General features: G+C 45.5%; 1 protein-coding gene across 1 annotated transcript in view; it reads left to right on the top strand.

Annotated features, from left to right (window-relative positions):
- Positions 1–20473, top strand: part of SRCAP (Snf2 related CREBBP activator protein) — a 349731-nt gene that overhangs the window by 211653 nt on the left and 117605 nt on the right. The window contains exons 19-20 of the mRNA XM_068118884.2: positions 13886–14078; positions 18472–18608. Of these exons, the coding sequence (XP_067974985.2) occupies positions 13886–14078; positions 18472–18608 (330 nt within the window). The remainder of the gene's footprint in view (positions 1–13885; positions 14079–18471; positions 18609–20473) is intronic.

The following is a 20473-nucleotide window of genomic DNA, read 5'->3' as shown; positions in this document are numbered from 1 at the left end:
ATATGCCATTTAGAGTTCGTCATCACTGTCCTGTGTGTCGTATCCGACAATATAGTCCGCATCGTTTTCACAGTCCGTTCCACACAAGCAAAGGTCGGTTAAATTGATTGGCAAATCAAATTGGTCGAATGGTCGATCGAATCGAATTCGATGAATCGAATCGATCGAATTGGTCGAATGGTCGAATGGTCGATCGAAGCGATTGGTCGAATTGGTCAAATGGAATTGGTCGATTGGTCGAATCGAATTGGTCGGAATTGGCAAATGTAAACATTGATTTTCAGATTTTCCATGTAATAACGTTTCCAAAAATGTATAGGTTTGCTCATCTACCATGATTTTGAACGAAAAAACATAGTGAACCTGACTATATGGGGAATGGTAAGACACGAATCAAAGGTTTTGAATTGCAAAATACTGTCTTTATATTCGCGATAAGTTGCATAATCAAATACATGTTATCATTTTGTACAGGCAGTTAATAACATCAAAATGTGTCACAATAATTCATATCACCAAACATACACAGGCAGTCAGCAAAATCATATATACACATGCAGTCAGTATAACTTCACATCTACACAGGCAGTCAATGACAAAATATACACAGGCAGTCAATGGCATCAAACATACACGATTACAGAATATGCCATTTAGAGTTCGTCATCACTGTCCTGTGTGTCGTATCCGACAATATAGTCCGCATCGTTTTCACAGTCCGTTCCACACAAGCAAAGGTCGGTCAAATTGATTGGTAAATCGAATTGGTCGAATGGTCGATCGAATCGAATTCGATGAATCGAATCGAATCGATCGAATTGGTCGAATGGTCGAATGGTCGATCGAAGCGATTGGTCGAATGGTCGAATTGGTCGAATGGAATTTGTCGAATTGGTCGAATCGAATTGGTCGGAATTGGCAAATGTAAACATTGATTTTCAGATTTTCCATGTAATAACGTTTCCAAAAATGTATAGGTTTGCTAATCTACCATGATTTTGAACTAAAAAACATAGTGAACCTGACTATATGGGGAATGGTAAGACACGAATCAAAGGTTTTGAATTGCAAAATACTGTCTTTATATTCGCGATAAGTTGCATAATCAAATACATGTTATCATTTTGTACAGGCAGTTAATAACATCAAAATGTGTCACAATAATTCATATCACCAAACATACACAGGCAGTCAGCAAAATCATATATACACATGCAGTCAGTATAACTTCACATCTACACAGGCAGTCAATGACAAAATATACACAGGCAGTCAATGGCATCAAACATACACGATTACAGAATATGCCATTTAGAGTTCGTCATCACTGTCCTGTGTGTCGTATCCGACAATATAGTCCGCATCGTTTTCACAGTCCGTTCCACACAAGCAAAGGTCGGTCAAATTGATTGGCAAATCGAATTGGTCGAATGGTCGATCGAATCGAATTCGATGAATCGAATCGAATCGATCGAATTGGTCGAATGGTCGAATGGTCGATCGAAGCGATTGGTCGAATGGTCGAATGGAATTTGTCGAATTGGTCGAATCGAATTGGTCGGAATTGGCAAATGTAAACATTGATTTTCAGATTTTCCATGTAATAACGTTTCCAAAAATGTATAGGTTTGCTCATCTACCATGATTTTGAACGAAAAAACATAGTGAACCTGACTACATGTACAGATTTGCAGGCATCGTTTGACACAATGTCCCGGGTTAATTTGAACCTCAAATAAAATAATTATAATTCCAGATTTGTCAATGGCTGAAGTATATTAACAAACGAATAAAACAGATTTGGCAAAATTCTAACTTTTTTTTACAAGATCGCATATTCACCCAGGGTGTGAGAGGCTGAAGAAGAAACCTCGCATGGGCTTCCCAGACCAAAAAATAATTCTGGCTCTGCGATTTTCAGGTTTATTGTCACCTGTCGCACCGCGGAGCGAAAGGGGGACTATGGTTTTCCCGTCCGTCCGTGCGTGCGTGCGTGCATGCGTAAGCGAAGGACCGCATTCGAATTTGGTGTGTGGGTGCAACCCACATCAAAATCCAAGATGGCCGCCGCCATGTATGTCTGATGCCATGTATGTCTGAACCTTGTGAGTGGAATATCTTGAAAAATAAGTTAAGTACCAACTTCTAATCTGGTGTGTGGGTGTATCTAGGCATAAGGAAGAAACCTTTTGAAAATTGGGTCGCCACGTCAAAATCCAAGATGGCTGCCGCCATGTATGTCTGAACCTTGTGAGCTGAATATCTTGAAAAATAAGCGAAGTACCAACTTCTAATCTGGTGTGTGGGTTTATCTAGGCACAAGGAATAACGCTGTTGAAAATTGGGTCGCCACGTCAAAATACAATATGGCCGCCACCATATATATGTCTGAACCTTGTGAGCGAAATATCTTGAAAAATAAGCGAAGTACCAACTTCTAATCTGGTGTGTGGGTGTATCTAGGCATAATGAAGAACCCTATTGAAAATTGGGTCGCCACGTCAAAACACAAGATGGCCGCCACCATATATATGTCTGAACCTTGTGAGTGAAATATCTTGAAATATAAACAAACTACTAACTTCTAATCTGGTGTGTGGGTGTATCTACGCATAAGGAAGAACGCTGTTGAAAATTGGGTCGCCACGTCAAAATCCAAGATGGCCGCCGCCATGTATGTCTGAACCTTGTGAGCGGAATATCTTGAAAAATAAGCGAAGTACCAACTTCTAATCTGGTGTGTGGGTGTATCGAGGCATAAGGAAGAACGCTATTGAAAATTGGGTCGCCACGTCAAAATCAAAGATGGCCGCCTCCATGTACGTCTGAACCTTGTGAGCGAAATATCATGTCATATAGCATGTTTTCTGCGTCTTCCACTTTGTCAACTCACATCACTTCCCCGACGGGGGACCTCGGCGTAACACTTGTTCAAATTGGTTGCATAACTTTCCACAGATGCTTCACCCGGTTCCTCTGGTGATGGTTCCATCAACAAATCTGTGGGGACTCGCATCTCCCTACCGAACATCAAAAAGGCGGGGGTGCACCGAGTGGTCGCATGCTGTGCGGTCCGGTAAGCCATCAGTATAAAGGGGAGGTGCTCGTCCCAATCCTGCTGGTTTTCGGATGTAAAGAGGGCCAATTGGGTCAGCAATGTTCCGTTAAACCTCTCTACCATCCCATCCGATTGGGGCCTAAGAGGGGTCATCCTGGTCTTGTGAATTTGGAGGAGCTTGCACACCGACCGCAGGAATGCGGATTCAAAGTTCCGGCCCTGGTCGGTGTGTAGCTCCCTTGGAACGCCAAATCGGGAGAAGAATCCCTCAACTAAAACTTGAGCTACCAGCCGGGCTTCCTGGTTGGGCAATGGGTAAGCTTCTGGCCACTTGGTAAAGTAGTCCATTGCCACCATAATGTACCGGTTCCCTCGGCGGGTGGCTGGCAGGGGCCCCACCACATCTACTGCCACCCGCTCAAGTGGTGCTCCTACATTGTACACCTGGAGCGGGGCCTTGCGCGCACGTTGGGGTCCCTTCTTACCGCGGCAGACGTCGCAGGATCCCACCCAATCTTGAATGTCCCTGCCCGAATTCACCCAGTAGAACCTCTGCCGCAATTTGGACAAAGTTTTGGCCATGCCGAAATGTTCCATTGTCCTAGTCCCATGTACGTGCCCCATAACCACTTTCTTGAATTTGTTTGGTACAATTATTATCAACCAGGAAGCTACATCGCCCATTGGTGTTACCCACTTTGTAAACAAATAGCCATCCTTCAACCCCAACATCTGCCACTGTGCCCAATAGGCCTTTACCTGGGCCCCGTGTGGAGCAATCTCCTCCCAAGAAGGTCTTTTGTCCTCCTCTAGTCAATGAAAAAGGGGCCCCAAAACAGGATCCTCCGTTTGACTCTCTCGCCAATTCACATCACCCAATTCAGGTGGGGGTTGTGGCAAAGTTCGCCTCGTCACTCTCGCTGCATATAGGCATGCATCAATTTGGTCCTGCCCAATTGGATCCTTGGCTTCTTGTCTATCACAAAATTTGCACTTTGCCTCCCAACAGGGGCGCCGAGAGAGAGCATCTGCTTTGGCATGTGCTTTGCCGGGCCGATGTTGCACAGTGAAATTATACTGCTGCAGCCTCTCAAGCCACCTTGCAATTTGTCCCTCCGGCTCATTGAACCGAAGAAGCAATTGCAAGGAGGCATGATCCACTCGGATCACAAACTCCCTCCCATAAAGGTAAGGGTGAAAGTGTCCAACTGCAGACAATAGGGCCAATAGTTCTTTGCGGGTAACGCAATAATTTCGTTCGGGCCTCGAAAGAGCCCGACTATAATACGCAATAACCCTCTCGACTCCCTGTTGCATTTGTGACAACACAGCTCCCAATCCTTCCTGGCTCGCATCTGTGTCCAGGATGTAATTGCCATCATCCATCGGGTATGCAAAAACTGGGGCCTCTACCAGACGTTGTTTTAAGTGACTGAATGCCTCGATGCAGCTCTCTGACCATATAAATCGGGCTCCTTTCTCCGTAAATTTGTGCAAGGGTCTTGCAATTTCTGCGAAATTTGCCACAAATCTCCTGTAGTAAGAGCAGAGGCCCAAAAATCCTCTGACCTCCCTTACATTTTTGGGGGCGGGCCACTCTTTTACAGCCTCTATTTTTCCAGGGTCAGTGGCCACGCCGCTCTCACTAATCACGTGACCCAGGTAAGTCGCCTCTCTCCTGAAAATTTCGCACTTGCTCGGATTCAATTTCAACCCAGCACCTCTCAATCTCTCAAATACCTCTGACAAATTTTTAGCAGCCTGTTCAAATGTGGGAGCGTGGACCAATACGTCATCCAGATAGACAAGGCAAGTCTGCCATGGTAAGCCAATTAAAACTCGTTCCATCAGACGCTCAAATGTGGCAGGGGCATTGTACAATCCAAAAGGCATGACTACAAACTGCCAGAGACCCTTTCCAGTGGTGAACGCTGTCTTCTCCCTCGCCTCTTTATCCATCTCCCCCTGCCAATAACCACTCTTTAAATCCAATGTAGAAAACCATTTTGAGCCTGAAACGGCATCGAGGGTGTCATCAATCCTTGGCAGGGGATACGAGTCTTTGAGTGTCACGTGATTGAGCTGACGGTAGTCCACACAGAACCGAGTGGTCCCATCCTTCTTTTTCACCAGCACAATGGGTGACACCCAAGGACTCACCGAGGGCTCGATAAATCCGGCTCTTTCCATTTTGCTCACCTGTTCTTCTGCCTCCTCTTTCTTAGCGAAAGGGAGCCGCCTTGGCGGTTGGCGAACAGGCCGAGCCGAGCCAGTACTAATTTGGTGCCTGACAAGACTCGTGCGTCCAACATCCTCGGGGGAGAGAGAAAAAACATCCAAGTTCTTACCAACCAAATTGTGCAATGTCTCTGCCTGCTCCAATGTTCGGCCCTCTTCAGAGCGTGTCATCATGTCCCGCACTCCCTCTGGCCAATCACATTTCCCCAAATTTTTCCCTCTTTCCGGCTGTACTGGCAAGCATGTGGATCCACTTCCTCCTGTGACCTCTACTACACTACTGCATTTGGCTACGATGGCTCCGCCCCTTACAGTGCGGGGCTATCGGACAAGTTGAGCAGCCTAACTGCCAACACAGGCCCATGGGTATCTACGAGGGTGCGACCCACCATCAATCCCTCGGTCCCCTGCGAGGACCACGACTCCACTAGCCCCAGCTGGCCAATGGGTTGAGCATCTGCTGCTAACTCCGCCATCACCACTCTCTCGGACCTGGGAGGCACGGTCACAGTGCGCGGCACCTCCAGCCACGTCCCCTGCACCTCCTCGTCACCCCCCAGTCCCACCAACTGCAGCCTCTCAGTGCCCAACCACATATGACCACGCCTAAGGTCTAGTTGGCAGTCATGTTCCACCAGGAAACTCAGTCCCAATAGACACTGATCGCACACCTCCGCCACCCATGCAACCACGCTGACCTCCAGACCACCCAACTCCATCCTCTTCACTCCGCGTCCCAATATTGGTGCCGTTGCCCCCGTAGCCAGTTGAAGGCTGTGTCCTTCTACCCTATCAATTTTGTCACAGCCTCCAACACTCTGGTCGAGCACACTCGGATTGATAATGGTGTCACTGGCTCCAGTGTCCACCACAGCCTCACAAAATTCTCCCTCAATTTTGCATCTAACCCTTAGATTACCCGTGCCAATTTTTCCGCAATTTACTATCTTCACCAAAGGAGGGCGCTTCTCCACACACTTACCAGCCGAGCATGGCCCCGTATGCTCGGCTCGTTCTAGTTTCCCGCACACTCTATTGCGACAGGCCCAGTCCGAGGTGGTGGTCCTCTTTCTGGTGCCTGTGGACATACTGGGGGCCCCCTCCTTTCTGGACTGCGAAGCCTGTTAGGAGGTGGTGGCCCATATGGTTGCCGACAATTCCTCTGACTGTGCCCTCTTCTCCCACATCTAAAACAAGTCCCCATGAACAGACCCCTCTGGTACCCAGGCGGAGCACCCCTTTCTCCTGGCCCAACCCAATGAAAATCAGGCCGCCCTGATGGCAAACCCGGACCAAACTGCCGTGACTCACTCCCTGCAAATTTGCCCCCGGTCAAATTTGTCAGCTGGTGACTGATTGCCCTTAACATTCGGCCTATGTCATCCTCTGGCTTCTCTTGATCCCGCACCTCTGCCTGCCGTACCGTCACAGGTGCCCTCTCTGATGCGTGGTTCGACCTCCTCAGAAAGGTCAGTCTCGCCTCGCATACCACCACCCGGTGCACCGTGGGCGGGTCCTGCAACTCCACCAACGTCCGGACCATGGGATCAGGAAGAGCAGCCATAAATCTTTCTATAGCCAGCTTGTCCCACGCCTGTGCTGGTAGGTCTCGGTATGCTATCCTCACAGATTGGTAAATATCCTGGGCCAGCTCCTGCAACGTCTCATTAGGCTTTTGCCTGCGATGCAGCAGCTGTGCCCTGACCAGGTCGCACCTTGCACCTGTCCCATACCTGTGATTCAAGGCCTCACAGATGGCCTTGCTGGTCAATATTCCCTCTGGGACTACGTTTAACATGTCTGCGGCTGACCCCCACAGTGTTGCCACCAGATTCCCCATGCGCTCCCGCTCTCCCCAACCATTGAGCTGAGACACGCACTCAAATTGTGTCAGGAAAGCCTCGAGGCTCCCTGATCCGTCAAAATGTACAAGGGGGATTGTTTTTCCAGAGACTCGATTCCCCGATTCCTCTCTGTCCAAATCCAGCCCGGGGCCAAAACACCCCCCCAACTGGGTATTCAGTTTCGGAGCCTCTGGTGTCCAAATGTGGCTCGTGGTGACCTCTCCTGGGTCACCTTAATCTGATCCTGGAGATGTTTAACAGACCGACTCACCTCTTCTCTTAGGCTTTCTTGGACCCGAACAACCTCCGCCTTGATGGTATTGTCCAAGGTCTCCAGCCGCTCCTGCATCAAATCATTCACCCGTTCTTCATTATCCAATTGCGGCTCCCACAGGCCATTTTCAATTAACCCCCGCTCCTGCTCTGTTATGTGGGCTTCCAAACCTTTTACCTCCTTGGCCAATTCGCCCCCCTGTTGTTTGAGCAGTCCCCATTCCTCACTCTGCTGTCGCATTCTGGCATCCACCTGGCCCCGATAGCCCTCCAGGTTTCCATTTACTTTATCTATTCTGGAATTTGTGGCCCCAATTCTATCTTCCAACTTTTCCCCCATTCGGACAGCCTGAGTCATCCCCCCTCTATTTTTGTCCCCCGTCGCACCACGGAGCGAAAGGGGGACTTTGGTTTTCCCCTCCGTCCGTGTGTCCGTCCATCCGTCAGTACGTCCGTGCGTGCGTGCGTGTGTAAGCGAAGGACCGCATTCAAATTTGGTGTGTTGGTGCAACCCACGTCAAAATCCAAGATGGCCACCGCCATGTATGTCTGATGCCATGTATGTCTGAAACTTTTGAGCGGAATATCTTGAAAAATAAGCGAAGTACCAACTTCTAATCTGGTGTGTGGGTGTATCTAGGCATAAGGAAGAACCCTATTGAAAATTGGGTCGCCACGTCAAAATCCAAGATGGCCGCCGCCATGTATGTCTGAACCTTGTGAGTGGAATATCTTGAAAAATAAGCGAAGTACCAACTTCTTATCTGGTGTGTGGGTGTATCTCGGCAAAAGGAAGAACGCTATTGAAAATTGGGTCCCCACGCCAAAATCCAAGATGGCCGCCACCATATATATGTCTGAACCTTGTGAGCGAAATATCTTGAAAAATAAGCGAAGTACCAACTTCTAATCTCGTGTGTGGGTGTATCTAGGCATAAGGAAGAATCCTATTGAAAATTGGGTCGCCACGTCATAATCCAAGATGGCCGCCGCCATGTATGTCTGAACCTTGAGCGGAATATCTTGAAAAATAAACGAACTACTAACTTCTAAGCTGGTGTGTGGGTGTATCTACGCATAAGGAAGAAAGCTGTTGAAAATTGGGTCGCCACGTCAAAATCCAAGATGGCCACCACCATGTATGTCTGAACATTGTGAGCAGAATATCTTGAAAAATAAGCGAAGTACCAACTTCTAATCTGGTGTGTGGGTGTATCTCGGCATAAGGAAGAACGCTATTGAAAATTGGGTCGCCACGTCAAAATCCAAGATTGCCGTCTTGCGTCTTCCACTTTGTCAACTCGTATCACTTCACCGACGGCGGACCTAGGCGTAACGCTTGTAGTTTCTACTTTACCCTCAAATTCCCCTCGTCTGTCCGTAATTTGGTTTTGCACTCTCCCTTCTATGCCATCACTTCGTTCCCCCAGATGCTGTGCCATTTCCCCAATTTTGCCTTCCAATTGTTCAAATCCTTTCCTTCATTTCATTCCCTTGTTCATTCATTTGCTCATTCATCACCTCCATTTTCCCCTCCAATCCATCAATTTTATTTTCCATCCCTTCAATTTGTTCTTTCAATCCCTCCTTCAATCCATCAATTTGCCCCTCTAACTCTCCTTTTAGTCCCTCAATTTTGTTTTCCATTCGCTCACTCCGAGCATCCATTTTGTTTTCCAGCTCCTTCATGTCTCCCTTCAATTCATTCCTTTGGGTATGCATGTTACGATTAATTTATCCCATGTCATTACTCATTCCCTTCATTTTATTGCTCATTTCTCCCATCTCTCCCTTCAACCCATCCATTTTATCACTTTGAACATTCATTTTGTCTCTCTGTCGTTCCTCCATTTCCTGCAGCATCCTAAATAATCAATCCCATGGCTGCTCGGGTATTGGGGCTGTCCCTACGGCGGGGGAAGCTCCACCACTGCTCTCTACCCCAACTACCTCCGACTCACTTCGAGTGCTATCCCCATCTTCCATCCTCCTTTCCTCCATACTGCTCACCACCTCCATCCGTTAAGGGGAGGTCGCTTTCCCGCGCGGCTTTACAACCGGAATAAAATTTATATTTGCGCTGTTCGCATCCCGCGCACCGATCGACGATGCCAATTTATCGCCTCCGACTACGAAATTTTGCGTTCAAATTCTCCACTCCTTGACACCAATTTTATTCAGGGTTCAATCACACTCCTGACTACCAGTTGTCGTGCGAATCCCTCCGGTTAATACCAGGGACCGGGGATGACCAGAACGGCTTTAATGGAGGCGATGACAAAACACGGATTTGACTCTGAAGCGCGGGAAGAAGAAGGGAAGAGGAAGAAGCGGGAAAAGTGCTTACCTGGAGCGCGCCGACTGCAGCTCCGGTCCTGTCGGGAATTAATGAAAAACTGGAATACAGGGTAAAATGTACAAAAATAATGATTTATTAACGAACCCGATAACAGATTTGTCAAACCTCGACTCTAATTCTGCAACTGGACCAGACGGCATCAGCCCACGGGTCCTAAAATCCTGCTCTGCCGCTCTATCTCACCCTCTCTCTGTTCTTTTCACCCTCTCTTTTGCTCAAGGTCATCTGCCAGCATCTTGGAAATCAGCAAACATTACCGCTTTACACAAAAAAGGTGAAAAAACAGATCCTTGCAACTACAGACCAATCAGCCTGCTTCCAATTATCAGCAAAGTCATGGAATCCATCATTGCTTCGGATATCAAATCCTTCCTCTTCTCCAATGGCTTGATCTCTGATCATCAATTTGGATTCAGACCAGGTCATTCTACTCTGGACATGTTGCTTCTGCTGTCTCAACAATGGATGGAGGTCCTCAATGCCAAACAGGAAATCAGAGCTGTCTCACTTGACATATCACGTGCCTTCGATACGGTCTGGCACCCAGCTCTGCTCACCAAACTCTCCTCCTATGGTATCCAAGGAAATCTCCACTCGTGGCTTGCGGACTTCCTCTCTAGTCATAGGCATCGTGTGGCCCTGAATGGATTTCTCTCATCTACCCTACCTGTTCTGGCTGGAGTTCCCCAAGGTAGTGTTCTGAGCCCTGTGCTATTTCTGGTCTTCATCAATGATCTCTCCGACTCTCTGGAAAATCCTCTCTATCTCTTTGCTGATGACTCCACTCGCTGCCGCTCCATTCCTCATCCCCAGACCGGCAGTCTGCAGCCTCCTCACTCTCTGCAGACCTGGACAAAATCACAGACTGGTCAAACAAGTGGAACATGTCTTTCAATCCTGACAAATCTCACACTCTTACAATGTCTCTCCGAAAGGACCGACTGGAAACCCCTCCCATCTATTTTCTCAACAATCCTCTCCAAGAAGTTCTGTCGCTCAAGCTTTTAGGTCTCACTATCTGCCATGAGCTTTCTTGGGAAAACCACATTTCCAAGCTGGCCTCCAAAGCCCGTCACCGACTGGGCATCCTCCGTCGTGCGAAGTCCTTCCTTGGCACACCTGAGCTCCTCACCACATACAAGGCTTTCATCCGCAGCTCAATGGAATACTGTTCCCGCCTCACACCTAGCTCGGCTTCACGCTGTTGAAACCAAAGCTTTCAGAATCATTGGAATCTCCTGCGATGAAGTTAACTCTGAGGGCCTTTCACTCACTCACCGCAGGCAGGTTGGTGGTCTTTCTGTCTTCTATTGACTCCTATCCGGCCTTGCTCCCCCAGCTCTCTCTGTGCTCTGTCCCCCCAATATTCCTTCAGGTCGCACAAGCTCTGCCTGCAACCCTCTTATGGTTAAACTGCCAAAATCTAGGCTCTCTGCTCACTCTCACTCTTTCATTCCCATTTTCTCCCGCCTCTGGAACAAACTCCCCCACTCCCTTCAATCCCACTCCTCCCTCCAGGTCTTTAAAACAGCTGTTCACCACCATCTCTTATCTTCCCCCATCCAAAACCTTCATCTTTTCTACCCCCACTAATTCACCCCAGATACACTTTTTTTTTGAAATTTCAACTTCTTTCCTGGAAGTCCTTGCAGTGTTCATATGTTTTATACCTCTCCCACCTCCCCCCAAGCCCTCCCCCTCCCACATTTCTCCCGATGCCCCTGCTCTCAAATGTTGTGTTTGTGTCCTTCCCCCTCTCTCCCCATCTTGTCTAACGCTCCCCTTATTTTTTGTGTTTTATGTGTCGGTTTGACTTTTTGTCCCCCTTCGCACCGCGGAGCGAAAGGGGACTATGGTTTTCCCCTCCGTCCGTGTGTCCGTCCGTCCGTGCGGGCGTGCGTGCATGCGTAAGCGAAGGACCGCATTCGAATTTGGTGTGTGGGTGCAACCCACGTCAAAATCCAAGATGGCCGCCGCCATGTATGTCTGATGCCATGTATGTCTGAACCTTGTGAGCTGAATATCTTGAAAAATAAGCGAAGTACCAACTTCTAATCTGGTGTGTGGGTGTATCTAGGCACAAGGAAGAACGCTATTGAAAATTGGGTCGCCACGTCAAAATCCAAGATGGCCACCACCATATATATGTCTGAACCTTGTGAGCGAAATATCTTGAAAAATAAGCGAAGTACCAACTTATAATCTGGTGTGTGGGTGTATCTAGGCACAAGGAAGAAAGCTGTTGAAAATTGGGTCGCCACGTCAAAATCCAAGATGGATGCCGCCATGTACGTCTGAACCTTGTGAGATGAATATCTTGAAAAATAAGCGAAGTACCAAATTCGAATTTGGTGTGTGGGTGTATCCCGGCATAAGGAAGAACGCTATTGAAAATTGGGTCGCCACGTCAAAATCCAAGATGGCCGCCACCATATATATGTCTGAACCTTGTGAGCGAAATATCTTAAAAATAAGCGAAGTACAAACTTATAATCTGGTGTGTGGGTGTATCCAGGCATAAGGAAGAACCCTATTGAAAATTGGGTCGCCACGTCAAAATCCAAGATGGCCGCCGCCATGTATGTCTGAACCTTGTGAGTGGAATATCTTGAAAAATAAGCAAAGTACCAACTTCTAATCTGGTGTGTGGGTGTATCTAGGCAAAAGGAAAAACGCTATTGAAAATTGGGTCGCCACGTCAAAATCCAAGATGGCCGTCTTGCCTCTACCACTTTGTCAATTCGCATCACTTCACCGACGGGGGACCTAGGCGTAACGCTTGTTGTGTGATTAATGTTAGCTCTTTCACGAGCCTCAATCTTGTATACAAAAAAAAAAAAAGGAACGCAACGATAATAAAATAATGAGCCTAAATTGGGATCCCACACACCTCACATCAGAAACGAGACGGGGCAAATGAATTAATAAAAGAACACGTTCGTCGTGGGTTTGGGTAATGTAGTTTGAGCTTATCTGTCCGTCTCTAGTCGTGTCGTATCCACCACGGCTCCAAACTCCAGTGCGGAGCAACCCTCCGTCCACCTCGCAAGCTTCGCTAGGGCCGAGCCAACGCCCTCGCTTCTATCCCCTCGCCGTTCGCACACGAGGTCCCGCCTGCTCACAGCACCGAAAGCACCGAGCACCGCTCCAAGCACCATGAAGATGGCGAATCAACGACCACCAGGGACCTCTGAAGACCAAGAAGGGAAGCGCAGAGACCACAAGACGTCGTGCAGCGTCAAGACAGCCAGAGAGTGCACGAGCTCCTGAGACGTGCAGTGCAAGAGAGCCAGAGAGCGCAAGAGAGCTAGAGCTGCTGAAAATGTCCTGCAGCGCTCTTTTATAACCTTGGTCCACTCTCCTCCAATGTTCTGTCCAATAAACCACCTCCTCCTCAGTTGCGTCTTCGCGCCTCCCGCCCTGATTGGCTGGAGGTTTGTGCCTTCAGCGCTGACCAATCACACGTTCCCTGTGGCGTGGTCATAGCTTGTGTCATTCGATGTTGCTAGGCCTGCCGGAGGTGTAGCTGGCGGCGGCCATCTGGCAGTGCCCCGATCTGGCTTCCTCCCTGTTTTCCAAAGTCTTTGTAAGGGAAGGGAATTTAATTACTGTGTGCACTAAAGGGCCTATCTAAGTGTTTATATGTGCATGCATTGCCATAAGGGGCAACAGTTTGGCAACAGGGACGACGACAAACAAAGGAATCTTATCCATAATCCCTGGACTATTTAGCACGCCGTGCTCCCTCGTAGCGGGGACACCAATACAGCTTATCCCGACAAACCGGACTACACATGGAACTTATTACAGGGTAGATTCCCTATCGCCACAGTCGAATACCTACCTATACAGATCTATCTGGCTCTAGATATTCCTCTCCCTAAATTCATAACAATAACAATAACGATAACTATATATATATATATATATATATATATATATATATATATATATATATATATATATATATATATATATATATATATATATATATATATATTCCGACTCAATACGATATGGATGTTGTATTTTATAAATGGCTGTATTGATCTTTTTACCAAGAGTATTATTTTTCCACGTATTTTAATTTGCTGCTGTTTTATTCCATCTTAGTGAACATCGACTGCTACTTACCGGAACACCCCTGCAAAACAGCCTCATGGAACTGTGGTCCCTCATGCACTTCCTCATGCCACACGTGTTCCAGTCTCATCGAGAGTTTCGCGAGTGGTTCTCCAACCCACTCACGGGAATGATCGAAGGAAGCCAGGAGTACAATGACAGCTTAGTCAAGCGCCTCCACAAGGTTCTACAGCCACCCATCTTGTACACATTTCATGCATGCTCAAAAGTCACCACCTTTAGAGGGATGTCCCTGAATGAAATGCACCCATAGTCCCCAGAAATCGTACAAACTTCAGAAAAATCTCTGAATATTCTGCATTCCTATCCTACTATCTCATAGGTAAAAGTCATTTTCTGTGTGTGTGAAACGCCAATCTCACCCAAACTACTGGGTTAATTGCCACCAAACTTGACACATAGACCAAATTGGACCTCCTGTTGAACATGGGCTACTAGATATAATTCATTATTTATTTCTCTATTTCTTTCGTTGTTTATTTATTTATTGTGGTGGTTTGTCGATGTGGCCTCGACGTAACCCTCTCCCCTCTCCCCTCTCCTCCCCTACCCCAACGGCTAATTTGTGTTTCTCACTGTCTCCACCTCGCATTTCCCTCACAAGTTCAAAACTGATACTTGTGTGCAAATTGCATTGTTTGTCTAGATTTTTCCTTTCAAGAACGAGGTGAGTTCCTTGTTTTGTGTTTTTCTCATCAGAGTTAAATCTTTAAAACAAACCCTATCGGGATTCATTTATCCATTTCGTGTTCCCTATCCGGATTTTTTTCATTTATTTGACAAAACCCCCTGTCTGCAGGAGATTAATAATTGTGTACGTTAAAGAAAAATGAAGAATCTCCCTTGACATTATCACTATTCATTTCTTTATTGTGGCGGTTTGTAGGTGTAGCCTCAACGTGACCCTCAAAACCATGAGACTTGTGTGGGAATTGCATTATTTTGTCGAGATTTCTTTTGACAACAATTTTAAAAGTGCAGATCTCTTTCTGCCTCGGATACCTGTCATTGTTGCAAGATGAACCTTTAATTCTTCAATTTAACCACACAGCTTTTGAATTGGTCTTCAATTCCCCCTCCAACTCAGCTTTGCAATGTCCTCTAACAAGGACCAAGGGCAATCTTTTAACCTTGAGCAATGTCGGGTACCCCTGCTAGTATTGAATATATTGCCCTGTGTGGGTTGACGGTCATCTCTTGAGATTGTAGTTTAGACCTCTGCTGATTTGGGGGGCCCCCTGGGAGCCCCTCTGATATGAAATCAAAACATCTAACACCGAACGATCATACGGACCATCGAGTAGAAGGGCTGTATCGGGTTTCAGAACAATCGTTTGGTAAATAAGGGGTGAGTTTGGATCCGACATTTGGGGGATAATTCCCCCCGACCCCTCCCCCTGGAAGCCCCCGTGATCCAACATTGAAAAATCGAAGATTGAGCGATTGTACAGGCTACTGTCTTGTATTAATGTGTCGAGTTTTAGAACTATCAGCCTGGTGATAAGGGAGGAGTTGCAAAAATAAAAAGTTACCGGGCAGATGGACGGGACAGGCAGACATCCGGACATCACGACCCATTTTATAAGTTTATCTCTGAGAATGGAGATGGATGAACTAATAAAGCGTGTGTGTGTGTGTGTGTGTGTGTGTGTGTGTGTGTGTGTGTGTGTGTGTGTGTGTGTGTGTGTGTGTGTGTGTGTGTGTGTGTGTGTCAGTGTGTGTGTGTGTCAGTGTGTGTGTGTGTGTGTCAGTGTGTGTGTGTGTCAGTGTCACTGTGTCATTGAAAAATAAATATAAGGGGCTGTCCCAGTGTCCCAATGTCCACCAACTTCTGCATACATGTTGGTAGTACCAATGTTCAGGTCATGGGCATAAAGAAAAGGATCCCCTTCTAAGGTGGGGCTGCTCTCCAACAAATTTTGCATGCAAGTAGGAAGTACAATTGAAGAGACTGTGTTTCTTGTTCCATAAACATGCATTTTTATTATGATTCTGAAATTGCACCATCTGACCATGTGTCTTTATACAGATCATATCACATGCAAATTGGTTGTTTCCATCGATATTGTGTAGAGTTGACCAATTTTTAGCTCACCTGGAACGAAGTTCCGGGAAGCTTATGCGATGGCGCGTCGTCCGTTCCTCAGTCCGTAAACACTTGCAACTTCTTCTCCGAAACCGCTGAGGGGATTGTGACCAAAGTTGGCACAAATTCTATTTGTTACATTGTGACTAAAGTTTGTTCACAGCATTAAAAAAAATCCGGGTCTAGGTGGGGTGTCAAAGTAGATCCAGGTTTGACCACCCAAAATAGATGTTTGCTTTCTTGTCTGAAAGTACACATACAATTTCGATGAAGCTTTACCACAACCTTCACCACCCGTGATGTACCAAAGATTGGTCCCTGAGGGGATTTACAGGAAAGGGGGGGAAGCGGGGAGGATTGTCCCCAAAAATAGGTATTTACTTTCTTCTCAGAAACTGCACATTCAATTCCAATGAAACTGAACCACAACGTTCCATTCATCGCCCATGATGTACCAACGTTTGTTGCTGGCATTGAAAAAAAATTGGGGCCTATGGGGGAATGCCCCACAGAATAGGTATTTGCTTTCTTCTCGGAAACTACATACACAATTCTGATGAAACTTGACCACAACTTTCAACACCCAGGATGTACCAAAGTTTGTTCACAGCATTCAAAAAAAATTGGGCCCTAAGGGGGTATATGGGGGAGGGGGAGGGCCTTTTCCCCCCTCTGATGTCCAATTCTCTGAGACTACACACACACACTTTCAATGAAACTTCACCACAACCTTAATCACCCGTGATGTACCAATGTTTGTTCAATGCATTAGAAAAATTGGGGTCTGATGAGGTATACGTGGTGGAGGAGGGGGGCGGGCGGTGGAGGGGGTGGGGGAAATTGGGGTCTGATGAGGTATACATGGTGGAAGGGGGTAAGGGGGTTTGCTCCCCAAAATAGGTATTGTTTTATTTGTGTGTTTAAAGTCTTCTGATGATGTTCGTACGATTCTACATGCTGCCTTGTCTTCTAGCAACCATTGAAATTTGGTTAAAATACCTTGTCAGTGTAGTATACAGCTTTATTCTATCAGGTGAGCGCCCAGGGGTATTGCCCCTATTTTTAATGTTTGTTCTGCAGGAAAAGAATCTTTATGTTGATTTTTGTGCCTCACAAAAATGCCAAATCCACTATTTTCCTCCTGTTTTTTTGTTAAATTTTCAAATCTCTCTTCACTTTCTAAGGGATCCCAGGGCTTTTATTACTATACTTTTCTCTGCAATTTTGTCGCAACAATAGCTTGGTATACTCCACACTCCCCCGTCTAAAAAAGTAACAAAATATTTGAACTCACTCGATGGAAAGTGCGTGCTTGTGTATTGCAGTGAAAATTTAATCGCAGCGTTACTCATGCACTCGAGTCACGTAATTCCAAAAAATTGTATAAATGACAGGCGCACATGTCGTGGGTTTAATTATCACCTCCAAGAATGGGCAAACAGAACGCGCATAAAACGCGAGCCTACCGTACTGGAACTGGAATGTACACCATTAATAGTGTGGTGCCATCACACGACAAGAAATGGCAATGTTTTTTCAATTTAAAGCGTATGTTTTTTTAAAGTAGCATTAAATTTGATACATATTCTTTATTTAAACACATCTCAATGTGTACACTTTGTAAATATATATCTTGGTCTTTATGGGCCCCTTCTGAGTGTTGGCATGGTGCGGAGGTGCCATTGGAGCCATTGTCAACCCAGCCATGGAGACCAGCTGGAAATTCCCGTCAATCATTCCTCACTCCTGTTTGTCAATCAATCAGAATTGACAGGAACGCGATGACATGTTGGGGTTACCGGCATGACTCGGGTAAAACGTGCAACCGAGATCACTTGACTTTACACAGTTTTACATAATTATGAAAGCTGTAAATGTTCCCCAATATGTGCAATATTGATCTAATGCTATCAGTATGATAATTGGAATATAATTGAAATTCAGCATTGATTGTAAGACCGATTTTTTTTTTTATACCTGTGTATTAACTGCACCCCCAACTTCTAACTTTTTTGCCGATAAAAAGCGCGGTTAATACACCGGACAATACGGTAATTGATAATCACTGTTAATGGTGGACGTCGGGTGTGTTCCAAGGACGAATTGATTCAATTTTGGTGAATATCGGAAACTATAATTTTTTAAGTAATTCTTCACTATTGAGAGATGGGGCCGAAAACTATACATCTCTAAAAGTTATGGGCGAATTCGGCCGAAACTTGGAGGACAGGTTGGGTGGATGAAAAGGATCGACAGTGATTGCTGCTATGCACAGCACAGAACCTTGTGTTGCACTTCTGGCCTCACTCGTTCTGCCAGGGAACTCAAAACAAGGTCATCATCGACAATATATTGCCACAAATAAAACAGTCAAAATTCCCCATACTGAAGTATTGCATCAAAGGGCTTTTGGTACTGCAAAGCAATTATTGTATTCCCCCCCCCCCCTCCCCCCCCCCTTGGCATGCAGGTTCTTCGGCCATTCTTGCTGCGGAGAGTGAAAATGGACGTGGAGAAACAGATGCCAAAGAAATACGAGCACGTTGTGCGTTGTCGTCTGTCCAAACGACAGCGGTTTCTCTACGACGACTTCATGTCACAAGCCTCGTAAGATCTGTTTCATTCAGTTAAAGATTAAAATAATCTTTGATTCACCGCCCTGATTTATCTCAATAGTACACCAATTGAATAGGTGGGAGGGCATCCAATCTGCAAAAGATTTACTTCAATTTATGAAAAATGGGAAGTATGTGTAATGAAGGAAAAGGGTCAGATTCATGAATAATTGTCACCAGGAAAATGTCACTTTAAACTTTAAAGGATGCCATGAAAATAGTCAGTGTAAGAGAGTTATGAAGCACTAGTAAAAGGCCTGCCAAATATGACGGTTTGGAACAATTTATTTGACTGCAGCCTCGTGAGCGTGCCAAAATCTGAACCATCAGCCTAGTGTCAGGTGTGCTTCTTTTTCCTTTATAATTTTCCACTATTCATTTTTAGCTTTTCTGGAATTGGAATTCCAGATTAGCTATTATTGTGCACCATCATTCTGTCCGTCCATCCGTCCGCCTCTTATTTGGACTTCTCCGGCCAAACCACTCGGCTGGTCAGGCTGAAATTTGGCAGCAATGTTCTATTCCTAGACTGGTTCTAGACCGGTAGTGTGGAATGCAAAGCTCGTTCCGGTCACGTGACTTTAAGTATGTTAAAATGGCGGAATTAGTAAATTCTTTCAAAAATCATCTTCTTTCGACCCACCAGTCAGAATGCGACCAAATATGAGTTACGAGATTAGGCCAGGGTAGGGATGTTAAATTGTGGAGGTCATGAAGATCACTTGACCAGAAGTGTGTGAAAAAAAAACCAAGTCAATTTTTGGAAAAATCGCATAAATTCTATCAAAAATGTTCTTCTCCAGAGCCAATGCTACCAAATTTGGGTTACAGCATCAGGCCAGGGCCCAGGTGAGCTACAGTTCCAGCGGTCCTATTTTTGCATTTTTAAATATTAAATTAATTTTGACGATATAAAAAACAAAACTTATTTCGGAGGCATCTTGAAGCAGTTATAGCTTAAACTATTTAAGATATCCTCTTAAAAATTGATATCTTTCTTGCCAACTTTATATCGATCACAAACCTCCAATAACATTTTCACTGCTTGTCAGGCAATATCCTTCTAAACTTCAATCACATCAGATTAAAGGGCTACTATTAGTATAACCTGTAACATCCCTTAAACTTGAGATGTCACCCATCCCAGTTCAACAATTGTTTTCAAAAATAGGACTTTGAAAACATGAATAACAAAGTTATAGATGATCATATTATATTCATATTCATGATAGAACCTCCTAACCCCTGCAAATATAGCCATATTTCATCGGGCCAAAATGTGAGGTTTTACAAGTTGCACAGTTTTCTTTTAGATATCCTTTAGAGCTCACTGTAATCAATTGGTGCTGTAAATATGGTGAATTGACAATAAAGACTGCAAAGACTGCAATATTTTCTTTCCAACCAAAATATATTTAACAACTTGAACTTGGCTACGAAAATGAGGAAGTACGTAAATGCAAAATAATTTGGTTTTCCACTTTTCTTTGTTTTTCATTTACAATTTTATTTGTATGCGTCCACCGACGTAGTCATTGGAGGCATTTCGCTTTCGGGTTGTTCATCCGTCCGTCCATGCTTCTGTGAAAGGTTTTTCGTTACCGCGATAACTTGAGAATGGCTGAAGGAATCTCAGTCAAACTTGGTGCAAGTATGTATAATGATGTAAAGATGAACTGATTAGATTATGGGGTCAAAGGTCAGAGGTCCCATCAGGTGAAAATTCTGCTGCCAAGCTAACTTGTGAACCAGTGATGGGATTTTGACCAAAGTTGGTGTATGTTTTTATTATGATGCAAAGATTAACTGATTAGATGTTTCATCCATAAAGATGATATGATGTATAATGATGTATCA

The sequence above is a fragment of the Myxine glutinosa genome, chromosome 6 (assembly GCF_964187855.1).
Source record: "Myxine glutinosa chromosome 6, kmMyxGlut1.1, whole genome shotgun sequence".
Lineage (NCBI taxonomy): Eukaryota > Metazoa > Chordata > Myxini > Myxiniformes > Myxinidae > Myxine > Myxine glutinosa.
Note: the sequence above shows the minus strand (reverse complement) of the source record. Positions and strands in the feature narration are given on the sequence as shown.